The following is an 18564-nucleotide window of genomic DNA, read 5'->3' as shown; positions in this document are numbered from 1 at the left end:
GATTAAACGCGCATCTGGCGCAAATACAAAGTTTCAATCGTATTATCTACGATGCGTTTATTTTGGCTTTACCAATGGTAAATTTTCGACGTCTGTATTCTTCTAAATCAGAGGATGTCAAAATAATCAATCTTTATTGTTCTGCTTCATATAATTCGTAACGTACTTAAGTCCCTTTTAAATGTCGAGCGACTTAATTTATGGATGAACATCTTGAAAATGCTGAATGCACACATTACTTTTTTTGCAACTTGACAAACCGGTACAAAGTATAAAAAAATCTTTGTTAATGCAACAAAAATAATTATGCAGCAGTAAAAAAAATCTCTTTTTTTTGTGCATATTGTGCACGTACGTTCGTCGTGTGTATATAAAAGAACACAGTTAAAGGTCCCATATAGAGAACCACAATTATTAGACAAGATATCAGCATTTGTTATCTCTGTTTATCTTTTGTTTCTATCTGACATTGTAAGATTACAAATTAATAATATGTCCGATTGATTTATAGCGTTATTGTTTATTTAGAGTTAATTAACTATACCCGTTAAAATATGACAATTTATGATCATCTGGTCATATTGATAAATAATATGATTACCCCCTTCTTTAAATAAATATTTATATAGACAGTGGCGCAAAACATATTCTTAGTTATTCTGATAATGTCGGACAAAAATCTCAAAGAAAAGGTAAGTTATACAATTGTTATATTTTAAATAACAAAATACACGTGGAAGGATATAAATAAACAGTGGCAAACATTAAACGCCTATCTGGACGAAAACTTGTTAATGCAATATGCATATGAAGTTTATATTACCGCTTTTTTTAAAACTAAATCAACCTACAAGTGGGGTTTTACGTGCATATGAACATATGTTACTCGCCACGAGCACACTTATTTTGACTCCGAGACGACTAACATTTACTTTTACTCATAAACGCAACATGTTAAGCAGAGAAACAGAAAGTGACTGTTTTCAAATCTTTGGTTGAAACACAGCCTTGGTTGAATGCACGTTCGATCTATTGAACTCAAGAAAAGCATATGCTACGATGTGACTACCAAGACACATGGGCTTGGTTAGTAGATTAAAATACATTTAAACAATGTTTTCTAAATGTTTTGTTCGTATCTTAAGTCTATTTGTAAAACTATATTAACGTATTTAACAATGACATCCAAACTATTCAGTATTGGACAAGCTTAGTTTGTCAGTTATCATCAGACCTTATAAGACATTAATTTTTAAAATCTTCCTAGTCCCCCAGAAAATCAAATGGTCGTCCACTTACAGAGTTTTGGAACGGATTGTTAAGGAACACTGCACTTTTTTTGCTGCATTATTTCTCTGGTCGAGATTAAACAGAGGAAAGTTCAGATATAAAATCTAGTTTAAACCGACATATAATCATGTGTCTTTCATAAATCCGGGTCCCTTGCTTTAGTAACATCTCAATGTTTTTGTGTGTTATTATGGACGAACAATAAGGATTTGTAGTATATTGCTTTTCTTCATTGCACACAAGCATATGAAAATCACTTGTATTGCTACATGTAGTCGTCATAGTACACCAGTATATGAATACCACTTTAATTGCATGTCTTCGATGTGCACTACCATAGTAAAATCGCTTTAATTGTTTGTTTTCATCGTAAACACTATTTTAGGAACACCGATGAAATAGATTGTCTTCTTCGTAAACCAGTATATATCAAATCAAATCAAATAAATTTTATTGGTAGAAGAACAGAGCTTTTATTACTTGTCTTCGATAAACACCTGCATAGTAATACCGCTGTTTTTTGCTTGTCTTCGTCATTTACCTTGCAGTATAGGAACAATGCTTTTATTGATGTCTTTAGTTAATTTTCTGATCTTCATATTCCATATCCAAAGTTTGACTCTTTGTGGTAATTTCTGGATCGAACGCGTTCCATATATTATCTATTTTCCGTGATTTGATGACAGAATGGACAATCTTATTACAATACGAATCTGTGATTTCGTTATGTTCATATGAAAGCACGCGAGTTCCGATAGATCTGAATTTTAATCAGTCTAACAAAATGAGCAGCCCAAGTTAAATCACTGTGTATAATTTTCGCTTTAATAGAAAATACACTTGAAAACAATCACAGTTTTGTATTGGCAGATATGCTAAAACCGGCATAAACTTGATTGAATGACAGATACTCATTACAAACAAACAAACAAATATGAGTGACAACTGAGATACACCTAGAAGAAACGTAAATAGTTGAAAGTTCTATCCTTTTTGTGATGGTATAACACAATATTTTTAGCATATATTTGTGCAAGTATCCGAGTAAATATGATTTTTATTTTTTACACTAATGCAAAATGTTCGGATTTTGGACAATGATTTATTTACAAGTACTAGATTGTCGCTAATCAACATTTTTTTATCATATCACAAATTGCTTCATATATCTATTTTTTGTATACTGAACTCGATAAATAATAATTAACAGTAAATAAATAGCAAGAAATTTTGAAATGTGCAGGGAAATTTACGCGGAGTCAAATTTTTCGCGTTTCTTTAACTGCCACGAACAAAGTAAAAATAAGACACGGTGAAAGATTGACATTAGTTATACTATTTCAAGGTATTTTATTTTATCTCACCAATCAAGTTTAGTTATGCTGATGTATTTGTATTTAGGAACATAAATATGAGGACTATCCAATTTTACGCACAATTCAGGAAAATGTGATAGGAAATGATTTGATAGTACACGGACCATATGGACCTCGGAAAGGTATATATAACTATTCTAATCGATATACGGGTCATTATAAAAAAAAAACCCATGCAAAACTATGTTATTGGGTCTTTTTAAGTTACAGACAATATATCAAAATAACACTTGCATATGTTATATATGAATGTTTTGTGATACACAACATACAGTTTACAGTGTGAAATGTTATAAAAACATCCTGAATGTTTTCTTAAACCCTTGAACATAGCCAGAATTAACTGTTATTTTTTACTATAAATCCTTTCAGACTTGAAATAGGACTATTATTTATATGATTTGTTTTTTGATTTATCACTTTTTATTGCATTTTGATACATGCAATTTTTTTTAATGATTAAGGAGGTGTATGTTGGTTTTATAATAAAAAAAATCAACAAAAGGAAATGTTACATTTTTTAAGTCAATGGTGTAACCAAAGGACAATTTAGTAGGATAAGAGTTATCTTTCGCAAGTTTTGGGCATTTACAACAGTTTCTCCCTTAGAAAAAATCTTAAAAGTAATTAAAAGCTATATCATAATTGAAAATAGTGTCCATGGTGTACCCTTATACAAATCTTTTTTTGAAAACATTTCCTGAACTTTGAATTATGAAATATATTGATTATGGTAAACATGCACCAGGAACAACATATAGAACAGGGTAATGCAGCACTTATTTCGTAACTAAATCTTAAAATACACCTTAAATCATTGGTGTTACTGTCAATGGCGAGACCATTTTGATAAAATAACTCCATTGACCAGTTTAGTAACACCACTGAATATATCATGACAATCATTATTGTCTTGTGTTTCTTTCATGCTTAACAAGCGAAACATCATATTATTTACGAAAACCAATACTTATTTAACAATGTTTTAACAATATCATGTATTAAGAGGTTTAGCTAGCTATAAAACCAGGTTCAATCCACCATTTTGTACATTAGAAAATGCCTTTACCAAGTCAGGAATATGACAGTTGTTATCAATTCGTTTGATGTGTTTGGACTTTTGATTTTGCCTTTTGATTTTGAACTTTCCTTTTTGAATTTTCCTCGGAGTTCAGTATTTTTGTGTTTTTACTTTTTACATAAAGAAAGTTTTCACAAACTGATGTATGCTGGTAACACCAATGACACTATTTAGTAACACTATTGACATTTCTAGTTATTGATATTATGTTATATAATTTGAGATATTTTAGCCTAAGAATCATTTTTTTTTATCTTTTTCTTTTGCTCGGTGTTCTTTGCTCTGTGTTCAGAACTTTTAAAATAAAGGTAGAATTTGAAATGTGATGTCAATAGTGATACTTTTGTGTCATTGGAGTTAGTGAAGGGTCAGTGGTGTTACTATATAAAAATGTGACATTTTTTATTATTCTTTCATTATGCCCGCGTCACACTGTCCCGATTTTTACGCCGATGGCAACACGATAATGGAAATTTTCAAAATCGGGACTGATCGTATCCAGATCGGGCTATTCTTAGTGCCATCTTTAACCATCGTAGAATCATCGGCCACTTTTTCTAGACTTCGGGGACAACTTCGGGAAGAGTTCTAAATTTTTTAACATGTTAAAAAATCCCCGAAGGTGCGTCCGATGTTGAGGGTTCGTATTGAGTTCGTATCACCATCCTCACCATCGTAATGTCACCGGGAATGCATCTTTGCACATCGTATTGCATTCGTGTTTCCGTCGTTTCCATCGGGCAGTTTTGACATTAAGATGTCTACACGAATGAATCACGATGATACCGGAAGGTCTTCCGATGGCAACACGACTTCGTGAAGACCTCGTAATCCTGTCGTGTTGCCATCGAATAAAAGTACGAAGGCGACAAGATGGAACTACGACGGCAATAAATCCAGCTAAATGTAAGTTAATTTTCGCGCTAAAATACATTTAAAGTGTCATGCGCGATATGCATTGGTCAGTCTATGATTCTATGAGAACAAGAAAGGCGACAGCGTTGTTTCTATTAATTCAAATGGAACAAGAAGAGCAGCTATTACAGGCTCCGTATTTACTTTTACAAGTAAAATATTATTTTTTGTCAATTTTTCATATCAAGTAACATAATGAAAATCATAAACGCGCCTCGTACACCAACACTGCAGGTACATGTACATGTATATAGGGAAACCAACTTTTTCTTCATTATTCTGATTTTTTATGTAACGTCTGAGTTGTTGTCACACGAATGTTTACTCCATAACCATTTTGTTTTCTATATGTCATATTTTGCCGCATTTGTTGTTTTCCCCACATCCTTCCTTTTGTCTGATAACCATGGCCACCTTTTAAGATAGATCAGTAAACATGGGCATAATTAAGGGTGATTATTCAGACTAGTGCACACATTTTACAGTTCAAATAAGGCAATGCCGAGCGTGGCATCCCCTCGTATGTAACATATTGGGGACAAATATGGACACTATATTTGTATATGACGCATGCAGAAAATGGTAAATTGAATATGCATATTTGATACATAAACTATTTTTTTTTTTTAAATTAAACCAAAACATTCAGTAACTGGAAATACCTTTAATATTGTCTTTAGAACCAGCAGGTAAAAAAAATGAGCAACCAATTTCCTGTGTATTATGCTATTTCAAAGAGAAAAAACAAGTCCATCTGCATGACCTTGACCTTTGGCCTTGAACGTAAAAAATGTCAGATCATTACAAGGAGGAACAATATACCAAATGTGGTTAAAATCTTTTGAAGCATATTGGTTTTAGAGTGTCCACAAGGGTGATATTGCCTTGAATTACAACTACCACTGTGACCTTGACCTTTGAACTTTAAAGTCAATAGCGCTTAAGATATTCTTAACGAGTAACACCATACCAAGTTTTGAGCATTTTGGTTCTAGAGTGTCAATAACAATTTTATCTACACGCAACTTACATGTAGTAGGCGAGGGGATAATAAACTAAGTTTTATAAGAATTAGACACAAAGATCGATTTCCCGCCATGCATGGCAGACTTGTACAGAAACGATATGTTGTCGAAATTCTGTTCGTATCTTTTAGACATCGTATGGCCATCGCACCATCATCGTAATCCATCGTGTAGCCATCGTAATCCATCGTGTAGCCTTCGTGATCAATCGTGTAGGCTTCGGCTGAGATATGAAGCTTAAATACCCGTCTTCGATTAACCTCCGTATGTCCATCTTCTGCTATCGTATATAATTTCGGCACCATCGTATAGACTTCGTTATTCATCGTACTTACTTCGGTCACTTTTTTGGTATTTTAACGAGATCGGGACCAACTTCGTACGAACTTACAATTTTCGCATTCGGGTGTCCATCGTATATAAAAATCGGGACAGTGTGACGCGGGCATAAATAAAAGTGTTTTTAGGTCGTATACGAAGGATTAGGTATATTATTATCATTTAATCTTACACAATTCACATATATTCATTTTAAGTGCATATTTTAGTATTTACAACGGCCATGATTAGGACGGCCAACTTTTTTACGACAATGTATTCTGGAATTGTTTTTGAATAGAATGCACAGCTATATGAATAATGTCAATAAGTCGTAATTTTAACCTAAACAACAAATTGGAACAGTTGTTTAATGTTAAAGTGACTTAAACAATAATATTTTGTAGCTAAATGTATGCTTTAAATTGGTAACACCATTGACACGATTCTATCAAAGCATGACCAAAAATTGTTAAAATTGAAGGAACTCTTCATTTTTCCCATTGCATATTTCTGAATATCGTTGCTACAATACTATAGAATAGCGGAACACAATTAAATATTTTAAACAATGACATCATTTTTCAAAATGTTACCTCGTCGAAATTTGCACTTTTTTTTATAATGACCCATACATAAAAGTATCATAGTTTCTATTAGTTATTTTTCAGCCAGTAGTTTAAATGCTATCGTTAGTTGCATTTACACGACCTAAAGGTTTTCTTTGGTTGGAAATTTGACCATGCCATACATTTTGTATTATGATAAATTCTAACTAGATCTATCTAAAAAAAAAAAAAACAGATCGGAGTTTTCTGCCATGTCTGTCTTTCAGAATCATGATGTATTGTTTTATGTGTACATGTTATGCTTCCCATCAAGGGCCCTTGATTGGAATAATAAATATTCTAATACTTCTTGTAGTTCGAAAATTTTGACAATGAATAAGCCACTGTTATTGAAGTAAAATATTACTGGCAATACGCTACTTTATTGGCTCCATACACAATTTTCTCCGGTCAACACTTTAACACCCAAATAAAATAACAAAAAGAAGCAGTCAATTTTGAAATTAGTTTTCAGTCGTTCAGCATGAAGTCTGGCGTCAACAGAAGCTTGAATGTTTTTTGGTATACATTAAATGTACCAGAGACAAATCGTACAGTCTGTTATAATTACGTTTATATATGGAACAGTAATATGGTCCATTGCAGGACACGTTGGTTTAAATAGATACGTAAATATGGATGTGAATGTGTTTATAAATATACTTGTATTTTCATAATAAAAATGTTGTTTACACTAAATATGGATGTTTGGTGAAATTAACACGATATATTGTAGACAGTTTCCCCAGAGGGCATAAATGAAAAAACATAGAAGAGTCACTCATTTTCACTACAATCACTAATTTCCTGCCATCACTTGTGTCCAGTAACTCCGGCTTCCGTACTGGACTCTTACACTTTTCAGGAATTTTTGAATTATACTAGTTTTAATTACAGTTGGCAGGGATGTGTAAATACGCAGCCACGTTCTATTACTTAACCTTAGTAAAAATTTATTACTCACTTTTCTTATCATCAAATTACTGTATATTTGGGATGTTTAAATACGCAGTCTCTGTCGCAATTGCTCTACCGTTGTCATATTTTATCAGATTATTACATGGCATTTTTCATATCGCATGTATTATCAGCCCTAGGTTCAATATCAGCCCAAGAGCCGCATGGCTCGAGGGCTGATATTGACTGAAGGGTGATAATACATGCGATATGAAAAATGACATGTTATGATCTTTTTATCATATGCTTCAACAATGGAGAAAAATAACATATTCATATATTGATCCTTTTACGTGGTTCCCAAATAGAAGTTCAAAGAGTGAAAAGTTCACGGACGTCGGATCCTAAATTTAGTACATTCGATATGAAATCTTTCTATCAGATGCCTCAACATTTAAATATGGACGAAACGACAAAAGAAATGATTCAAAAATATACATAATGAACACTGTTTGAAAAAGTAAACTTTTTTAACGTAACTTTCTAATTTATGTTTGAAACTTTAAAAAAAACGCATTTATTTAATAATTTGATGTTTTTTTATTTTATTATTATTATTTTTCAAAATATACTTTCCAGTATCCAAATAATTGTTTTGTTAATAAAATTGAGATTGTACACTACTTTGTAAGTTTTTTTTAGTGAAAATGTAGCATTGAGGTATATTTTCCGGAATTTGCCGAGTATCACCGGAATGCCATGCGATAACGTTACGGAAAGGCATGTGATAACACTCGAAGCATGTGATAAACTTTTCATATCAGCCCGATAAGCACCAATTCGAAAAATATGGAATTTACGTTGATTTAGTGCTATTATCATACAGTAAAAATTATATGTTATTTAGTCTAAGTATATGATAATAAATATTATACCAGCTTAGATCGATCAGGACTGTTTATTGGGACTGTATTTCAATGCAGTTGTTTAACATCTCAACTGTCACCACCTTTGGGAATTTAGAATTGTGCCGGTTTACATAGTAAATAACTATTTTATTTTGGCATATCTTTGAAGTCTAGTCTTTTCGCCGTGTTTGGAAATTTCCAGCGTTCGCTTAAATTGTATAAATTTCAAGATTTTGATAGAGTCTTAATTTGAATTGACATGATTCATTTGTCATGGTGCTATTACCGAGGAAGGATATCTGTTATCCGAAATATCTAACATTGTTCGTTTTATTGTGTTTTTGGTGATGTTGTACCCTTTTTGACTTGTTATATATTATATTTGGTAGTGTACTGAATCATATTTATATGATCCATCGCCCCGTAAAATTTATCGTTGACTATTTATTCAGTCATTATATATATATATGTTGTGTACAAGTTATCATTTTGTACAAATTATAATTTGTACAAAAACATTGTACAAATTATAATTTGCATTTTGACTTTGTACAAATTGTAAGTGCTTGTACAAATTACAATTTGAACAAAAACGGGCAAAAAATCACTTATAACTTGTACAATAATTTATCATATGGATTTTTGTGAAAAAAGCATTGATACACTTTATTGAATTGCTATTAAATGACCTCACAGTACATCAAAGTTTCAAAATTCAAAAGTAGTTCTTTATCATTCGTTTAAGCAGGTGATGTAGTGATTTATGGAATCGGGTATTGCACAACATTGTTTGACTCTCAAATCGATGACGACCTGTTTTACAGGCAAATTTTAACTGCTTCACATAGCAAGCGTTGAAGCTCATGAACCGTTGCTGCGGATAAAAATATGTATTTCACCGCCTCAGTAAGGCCTTTAGACAAATAGATATCCCAGAAAAAAAGCGAGATTAAACCCACGATTTGGTTAGGAATATGACTTTGCTAAAGTCAGGAATATGTCAGTTGTTTTTCTGTTGTTTTTTATCAATGTATTTTTTTTTCAACAAGGATCTTTGTTTTATAAATATCTATGACTGTGCATAAAACTTAACGGAAATCAGTTGAGGCAATACAAACTTTAAAAACAAAATACAACTTATGCAGAACAGACAGACGGGCTTTTATTTTTATAAGAAAACTAGTTGGTGTAGTATTATAAAATCACCAGACCCAATGGCTTTGAACCATTTATCTTTTCACAAACAAAATTGAAGTGGAATAAGTCATGTAAATCCAATCTTTTGATGTACCAATTGCAAATATAAATCATCACTAGTCTTGTTTAAAGAAATCTTTGATTGTTTCCTTGGAATTTTTGAAATAACGAATAAGTGGCAACAAATCTTTCGAGATCCTTTTCACGATCTTTCACGCCATAATATCAAATTTTACAAATATACCTACTCGTTTTTGCAAAGTTTCTGAAGTAAAAAAAAAAAAAATCCAAAAAGCGACAAGAACTAATTATGCAGTACTATTGAATGATACTTTTTTTCTAAAGGAAAAGTGGTTTAAGTATTAAAAATTTGATAAAATCGTTTTTGTTTACTTTTTGTCTCTCAAAAATTTCGAAAGTCAATCTGCCTTTTGTAGTTGTGTGAAAACGGTGTATTTTGTTAATAAGGTTTAATGTGTGGTCAGTAAATTACAATTCTGTACTGTGAATCAATGCATTTTTCACCCAAAATTCATATTTAAAACTGTTGTACAAGTTATAAGTGAATTTTGGTCAAATTTTGTACAAATTGTACAGGCACTTTTTGTACAAATTATATTTTGTACAAGTTATAATTTGTACAAAGGCAAAATACAAATTATAATTTGTACAATATTTTTGTACAAATCATAATTTGTACAAAATGATAACTTGTACACAACATATATATAGATTATGGAATTGTAAATATCTATTTTGTGTAATTATGGCATGAAGTTTAATGATTATAAGATTCAAAGTAAAAACAAATACAATTTGCATTATACAACAAAGTAATTATATAGCAGTTGCTGTTATTTTTCAGTTGTTTACTGTGATTATACAGCATCTGGAAGGTAGGTTTTAAGTTTGCTTAGTTCGGACTTGGTTAACTAATCGTATCCATGAACACTTCTAGAATCTTATCAATGAAATGTATGTTCATATATTCAAAACGACCAAGAAAGTATTTTTTGCAAAGTGCACGAATCTAACATATGTTTCTAAAAATATCAATGATATCATTTTTAAAGTTATCTTTAAAATTGGAGTTATTTTCCTTTGTCCAGAATGTATTTAAATCAATTTCGACCAATTCTAAATACAATGCAATATTTAATTTTGATTTTCACTTATAGATTAAAGAAATCTCTACCAATTAGTGCTTACGAGCACTTTGATTGTGGTACATTTTTTTGTCTATTTTTTGTTCTTTTCGAATTGTTAAATATTTCAGATGCTTAGCATTTATAGAGGATACAATTAGACAGCATGTATTACCGGTATATGCTAATACCCATTCTTCTACTGGTCACAATGCTCTACAGACTACTAAACTTAGAGAAGAAGCCAGGTAAGAGGTTGACTGTATAACATCGCACTTGGGGAATGACTTACGGTGAATTTTAGTTGCTTGAATCCACATCAAATAGAATCTGGTGAATATTGTCTCACTTGCAATCATTACAAATGTCCTTATTTTATATTATTACAATTGTCACCATAAAGCCATATACTTACTTGGTTTACACCACAATCGACTATGAAAACGAATTAATTAATCTTACCTTGTGGGTTATCAAAAATTAGAATACAGCCCTGTTGTAATAAAAATTCTCGTCCTCAACGTTTCATTTAAAAACTTGTAAATAAAATAACAGCATTATCATTCAGGAAATTCCCTTTTACAGCAATGCACATGTTAATTTGTAAATGTAGAGAACTGAAACATAAATTTCATCCAAGAAATCCTTAAGAATATTTAACATTGTTTAAGATACGTTTTAAAGGACCAGATACAAGCAGATAACTGTCGGAGTGATTCGGAATGGAACAGTGTCTGTTGGACGGGTACAAATCAAACATTCGTCATTTACATTTACAAGTGTTTCTGGGTTATTTTTTCCAGGCATATAATTAAAGAATGTGTGAATTGTGGCAAGAATGACGTAGCTATTTTTACTGGTAGTGGTTCTACTTCAGCCTTCCATAAATTAGCGTGGGCTTTAAAGATAAACTTGCTTAGAGTGGCTGAAGACACGGTAAAGTATTGAGTGTGGATTTTCTCTAGTCTTTGTTTTATCAAAAACATGTAAAATTCATTTCAACAAATCGCTCCTAATTCAACAATCGCATGTTGCAGGTGTAAAGGGGAAAACCGTAAAGGAAGAAAGAGAAAAGAAAATTTGTAAACCAAATCATGTAACTGTTAGAAAAGTTTAATTAACAAATGGGACACAGTGAAATAGGTTTCTACAACAAACACGAAACAATCTCTGAAACACCAATCAATTTAAAAACCAGCTGTGTCATTTGTTTTAAAATAAACTTTCGAACTTTATTTTATCTGAGCGTCACTGATTAGTCTTGTGTAGAGGAAACGCGCGTCTGGCTAAAACAAATAATAATCCTGGTAAATTTTGATAGCTACAATTTGTGTGTTTCTCTGTCCTATATATTCTCAAATTTATTGTATTGTAGTTCTGTCATGTAATGTTGTCATTTTAATAATATATTTAACATTGCCATAAAAGCGGGAGGTTTGACTAGCCACAAAACAAGGTTCAACCCCTCATTTTTTTCTTAAAATGTCCTGTACCAAGTCGGGGAAAATGGCCATTGTTATATTATAGTTCGTTTCTATGTGTGTGACATTTTAGTGTTGTGTTTCTGTTGTGTCGTAGTTCTCCTCTTATATTTGATGTGTTTGTCTCAGTTTTAGTTTGTAACCCGGATTTGTTTTTTTCTCAATCGAATTATGAATTTTGAACAGAAGTATAATACGGTTGCCTGTATTAATCACCAGCAGTGTCATTGGTTCCAAAATCAACACTGATAATTTTAATAACCAGCAGTTTTTTTTGTTCCAAAATAAACACTCGGTCTGATTATTTTAGTAACCAGCAGTTTAAATTGTTCTAACTTCTTATTTCATTTTCTTCATAAGTTAATATATTCTAATATGTCAGTTTGCAGAAACAAAATAACGACTAATATTGACCACAGAGTACTCTAAGAGTAAGTTAACATATCTGAGTTTTTGTTTAGGTTGTGATAGTTGGACCATATGAGCACCATTCTAACACACTCCTTTGGAGGGAGTATGGAACACAAGTTAGTATGCCAGTCTAGCTTAAATTTCAATAAATGCATAATTTTTTGTTAATACATAAAAAATAAAAAATATAACAATTTTCACAATAGTACGTGTAATGTGTAAATAGAATGACATATATTGCATTGTTGATTGATTGATGTCAGCGATGAGACGACTTTCCGATAGAAAACAAATGATATAGAAGTAAGCAAATATATGCCAATGTGCTGCCTTCAAAAATGGGCAAAATCCAAACCGCATAACAAGGTTTTTTTTTTTACAAAAATAAAACAGTTCAAACAAGAAAACTAACGATTGACTAATTTCTGAACAAAATAATGAACTAAAAACAAAAATGATAAACGACAACAAACGACAACTACTGAATTACAGGCTCTTGACTTGAAGGTTAAAAATCCTTATTTTTGAAACGGTATTTGTATATTTTCCCTTTTTCAAGGTTTTTGAAATATTGTTCTCAATAGTTTCAATTGAGTATAAATTTACTTATTTTAAACTTTACTTTCTGACATTTGTAGTGTGATTGTTTTTATTTGAACTCAGGTTGTTCGTATTAAAGATGATGAAAATGGTTATGTTGATATTACACATCTTGAAGAAGAGTTGAAGGTAACATATATACATTTCCGGACTTATTTCACAGATATCAGACAGCAGCACCAATGAAAATTTATAATATGTTTTCCGGTTTAGTATGTTAATAAATATAATGTACATTGAATTTGTTTTCCTTTGTCAAATCAGGGGTTCAATCGTAGATCTTTCTACTTGTTCAAAAACATGTGTTTGCAAGTAATCAATTCTTTTAAAGGTAATAGTGCAATTTGATAGAACCGATCAGCATTAAAAAACGAAAATCTCTGATAAATTAATACCTTATTTTCAATAATAATTTTATACACATAGATATGTAGTACTTTTTCCAAATTCATCCATGAAAAAAATCATGAACGAAATAAATGGCTTCATACAAACATTTTATAAAAAAGTTTTTCGTTTATTTTGTTTTTCAGTTTTGGAAAGAGAAAAGGCAACATGTTTTAGTGGTGATGTCAGCATGCAGTAATGTCACAGGCATTCTAACAGACACAGATACCGTAGCAGTGTTAGCACACACTCACGGGGCTTTAGCTGTGTTTGATTACGCCTCAGGAGGTAATCTCTAATGATACACGAACAACACATTCGCCAATCTTTATATATTAGTGCCATAAACATCTGAAATCAGTGTACCTATTGAATTAAAATGTCAATTTGAATTTATTAATTCCCCCTAGAAATATGTATAAAGCTTTGCTGGAAATAAAAAAAACACAGTCAATTTTTGTTTAATGACACTTTCAGAAAAGGAAATCCTGAACAATTATAGGTCGGTCCTATAATGTTCCTTTTGTATTTTAATCAAATATAAAAAAAACGGGGTGTTCTTCCACTTACACGGATACACAATTTACATCATTGTTTCTATTGCTGAGTCTGACAAAAGATAAGAAATCTATATCAAAATGATGTATGTTAATATATATATTTAATCTGCAATGTATAACTACATACTGTTATGTTACTATTTATCTTTTATTAAGGTCCTTATCTGAAAATGGACATGAATTCATCAGAAAAAGGGTAAGCAATTTGATTAGTCCCTTTCCATGTAATTTTTACCTATTAAACAAGTATAAAAACCAAAGAAATTATTAAAAGCAAGCCACTTATTTATTTTTTGAAACTGTAATAGTCTATTGCAAAATTACAGCGTTCGTTTCGCCTGTGACAAATGTCTCGGAATCAAAGAATGTATGATGCTTGGGATTGATTGTGTTACCGTTAAAAGATCTTTATGGCAGCAAAACGTCAAGTAAACTATGTGTATAAAAGCATATAAAAATTAGATAAGATTACAATGCGTAAAATAATTGTTTTTATGCCGCACCTACGATAGAAGAGGGGCATTATGTTTCTTGTCTGTGCGTCCGTTCGTCTGTTCGTCCGTTCATTCGTTCGTTCGTTCGTCCGCCTGTCCCGCTTCAGGTTAAAGTTTTTGGTCAAGGTAGTTTTTGATGAAGTTGAAGTCCAATCAACTTGAAACTTAGTACTCATGTTCCCTGTGATATGATTTTTTTAATTTAAAACCAAATTACAGTTTTGACCCCAATTTCTCGGTCCATTGAACATAGACAATGATGGTGCAAGTGGGGCATCCGTGTACCGGGTACATATTCTTGTTTTAATAAAGTTCTGGAGGTTTACTCCGAACCGCCAACAATTTTAACGACCGCCAAAACAACAACCTAAGGTCAACCCTTCCTGATGGATTTACCACCTAAGCTTTTCTACAATAAAGTTTTTCAATCAAGATAGCTGTTCTGAAGTTTCGGATCAACGCTTAGTTTTTATTCTCGGTCAGTATTTGATAACTATGACCAATTGATCAATTATGTGTTCGTATGTTTACCTATTGAGGTCTATTGATAATTATGGCAGTTTTAATTTATATTCTTTTGTAGTTATAAGGATGCTATCATTTTGAGTCCACATAAATTTGTTGGCGGTCCGGGAACTCCAGGTAAATGTACAAGTCAAGGTGTAGAAATTTTTTTACAATCGAAATACCATATTCTAAGTGAGTAAGTCAAGGTGTAGAAATCCTATCATTATCGAGATACCAAATCCTAAGTGAACAAATTAAGGTGTAGAAATATGATTATAAACGAGATACCAAATCATTAGGGAACAACTCAAGGTGTATAAATCTTATTATTAATAATATACCAAATTTTAGTGAACATGTCAAGGTGTAGAAATCCGATTACAAACGAGATCCCAGATCCTATTTTTTACGGCAGTGATGTAACAAAAGTAAATTAACAAAAAATATCGAACTCTAAGGAAATTCAAGAAGGAAGGTCCTTTTGATATTAAATGTCAAAATCAAAAGATCTAACACATGAAACAAATGGAAAACTACTGTCATTTTCCCGAATCGGAATAGCTTTTTTTTTTAATCGCATCTGAATCTTACGCTGAATGGATTCTATAACTAAGAAGTTTATGAATTTTAACATGATCCATGTTACTTACTACATGGTCCAGGTAGATAAATGTATTATTAGAAGGTTATCATTTTACATTGTAGAAAATTTTGTGAATACTTTTCTGTATCGGTTGTAACATTTGTTATATTTGTTAATTGGTCTAATAAACTCATCATAAAATATACTTGTTCAGTTTTGCTATTTAGTTGTTTTTGGTCTGATTTTTTATTTCCACTTGGTCTCGCTGTTCTCAGACTGCATACAACCTCTCTGTACAAATGTTTTGGGGCTGTGTGGATTTACGTTTTATGCTGGCATACATAGTAAATTTTATCAGTTGTAATTTGTCTTTAAATTGGCTTTCAATAACAGCAAATACTCTTATACATTTACAAATGTATGTATGTTTTTAATACGTATGATATTATCACGTAATGGAAGTATTGATACTGAAATAACTTCAAATAAGTTAACCATTTCAGGTATACTTTTCGCAAAGAAATGGATATTCAAAAATTCCGTTCCTGATAGAACTGGAGGAGGAACTGTTATATACGTAAGTCAAATAAAATAGGGAATTTACATATCATTCATTACAAATATATAGAACTTTTAATATAATCTTCCGTTTCTGCAATTTGATTACATTCCAAATAAATTTGTGATATATTATATTTTAAGCTATTAACATATTCAAGAAAAACAAACTCTCTTTGCATTTCTATAACATACTATACATATGGAAATTGAGTAAGTTGGAATTAAAAATTCCGCAGTTCAGAAGTATAAATAATTAGTAAAGATCCAAACTTTATTTTTTTAAAGGATACGAAACAAATACATTGTTATAGCGGTAATATAGAAGATAAAAATCCAAACTTTATTTTGTAAAAGGATACGAAACAAATACATTGTTATAGCAGTAAAATAGAAGATAAAAATCCAAACTTTATTTTGTTAAAAGGTGACGAAACAAATACATTGTTATAGCAGTAATATAGAAGATAAAAATCCAAACTTTATTTTGTAAAAGGTGACGAAACAAATACATTGTTATAGCAGTAATATAGAAGATAAAAATCCAAACTTTATTTTGTAAAAGGTGACGAAACAAATACATTGTTATAGCAGTAATATAGAAGATAAAAATCCAAACTTTATTTTGTTAAAAGGTGACGAAACAAATACATTGTTATAGCAGTAAAATAGAAGATATAAATCCAAACTTTATTTTGTAAAAGGTGACGAAACAAAAACATTGTTATAGCAGTAAAATAGAAGATAAAAATCCAAACTTTATTTTGTTAAAAGGTGACGAAACAAATACATTGTTATAGCAGTAATATAGAAGATAAAAATCCAAACTTTATTTTGTTAAAAGGTGACGAAACAAATACATTGTTATAGCAGTAATATAGAAGATAAAAATCCAAACTTTATTTTGTAAAAGGTGACGAAACAAATACATTGTTATAGCAGTAATATAGAAGATAAAAATCCAAACTTTATTTTGTAAAAGGTGACGAAACAAATACATTGTTATAGCAGTAATATAGAAGATAAAAATCCAAACTTTATTTTGTTAAAAGGTGACGAAACAAATACATTGTTATAGCAGTAATATAGAAGATAAAAATCCAAACTTTATTTTGTAAAAGGTGACGAAACAAATACATTGTTATAGCAGTAATATAGAAGATAAAAATCCAAACTTTATTTTGTTAAAAGGTGACGAAACAAATACATTGTTATAGCAGTAATATAGAAGATAAAAATCCAAACTTTATTTTGTAAAAGGTGACGAAACAAATACATTGTTATAGCAGTAAAATAGAAGATATAAATCCAAACTTTATTTTGTTAAAAGGTAACGAAACAAATACATTGTTATAGCAGTAATATAGAAGATAAAAATCCAAACTTTATTTTGTAAAAGGTGACGAAACAAATACATTGTTATAGCAGTAAAATAGAAGATAAAAATCCAAACTTTATTTTGTTAAAAGGTGACGAAACAAATACATTGTTATAGCAGTAATATAGAAGATAAAAATCCAAACTTTATTTTGTAAAAGGTGACGAAACAAATACATTGTTATAGCAGTAAAATAAAAGATATAAATCCAAACTTTATTTTGTAAAAGGTGACGAAACAAATACATTGTTATAGCAGTAAAATAGAAGATAAAAATCCAAACTTTATTTTGTTAAAAGGTGACGAAACAAATACATTGTTATAGCAGTAATATAGAAGATAAAAATCCAAACTTTATTTTGTTAAAAGGTGACGAAACAAATACATTGTTATAGCAGTAAAATAGAAGATATAAATCCAAACTTTATTTTGTAAAAGGTGACGAAACAAATACATTGTTATAGCAGTAAAATAGAAGATAAAAATCCAAACTTTATTTTGTAAAAGGTGACGAAACAAATACATTGTTATAGCAGTAAAATAGAAGATAAAAATCCAAACTTTATTTTGTTAAAAGGTGACGAAACAAATACATTGTTATAGCAGTAATATAGAAGATAAAAATCCAAACTTTATTTTGTAAAAGGTGACGAAACAAATACATTGTTATAGCAGTAAAATAGAAGATAAAAATCCAAACTTTATTTTGTTAAAAGGTGACGAAACAAATACATTGTTATAGCAGTAATATAGAAGATAAAAATCCAAACTTTATTTTGTAAAAGGTGACGAAACAAATACATTGTTATAGCAGTAAAATAGAAGATAAAAATCCAAACTTTATT

General features: G+C 30.7%; 1 protein-coding gene across 2 annotated transcripts in view; it reads left to right on the top strand.

Annotated features, from left to right (window-relative positions):
* The first annotated feature begins 603 nt into the window (after positions 1-603).
* Positions 604-18564, top strand: part of LOC139517939 (probable cysteine desulfurase) — a 31132-nt gene continuing 13171 nt past the window's right edge. For both annotated transcript variants that reach the window (XM_071309497.1, XM_071309498.1), the window contains exons 1-11: positions 604-692; positions 2692-2788; positions 10481-10511; positions 10892-11008; positions 11564-11696; positions 12703-12768; positions 13316-13381; positions 13786-13927; positions 14356-14395; positions 15277-15335; positions 16287-16360. In XM_071309497.1, coding sequence (XP_071165598.1) covers positions 666-692; positions 2692-2788; positions 10481-10511; positions 10892-11008; positions 11564-11696; positions 12703-12768; positions 13316-13381; positions 13786-13927; positions 14356-14395; positions 15277-15335; positions 16287-16360 — 852 coding nt within the window. In that variant the 5' untranslated portion in view covers positions 604-665. The remainder of the gene's footprint in view (positions 693-2691; positions 2789-10480; positions 10512-10891; positions 11009-11563; positions 11697-12702; positions 12769-13315; positions 13382-13785; positions 13928-14355; positions 14396-15276; positions 15336-16286; positions 16361-18564) is intronic.

Source organism: Mytilus edulis, chromosome 3 (genome assembly GCF_963676685.1).
Source record: "Mytilus edulis chromosome 3, xbMytEdul2.2, whole genome shotgun sequence".
Classification (NCBI taxonomy): domain Eukaryota; kingdom Metazoa; phylum Mollusca; class Bivalvia; order Mytilida; family Mytilidae; genus Mytilus; species Mytilus edulis.
The sequence above is the reverse complement of the archived record's forward strand: the minus strand, read 5'-3'. Positions and strand labels throughout refer to the sequence as shown.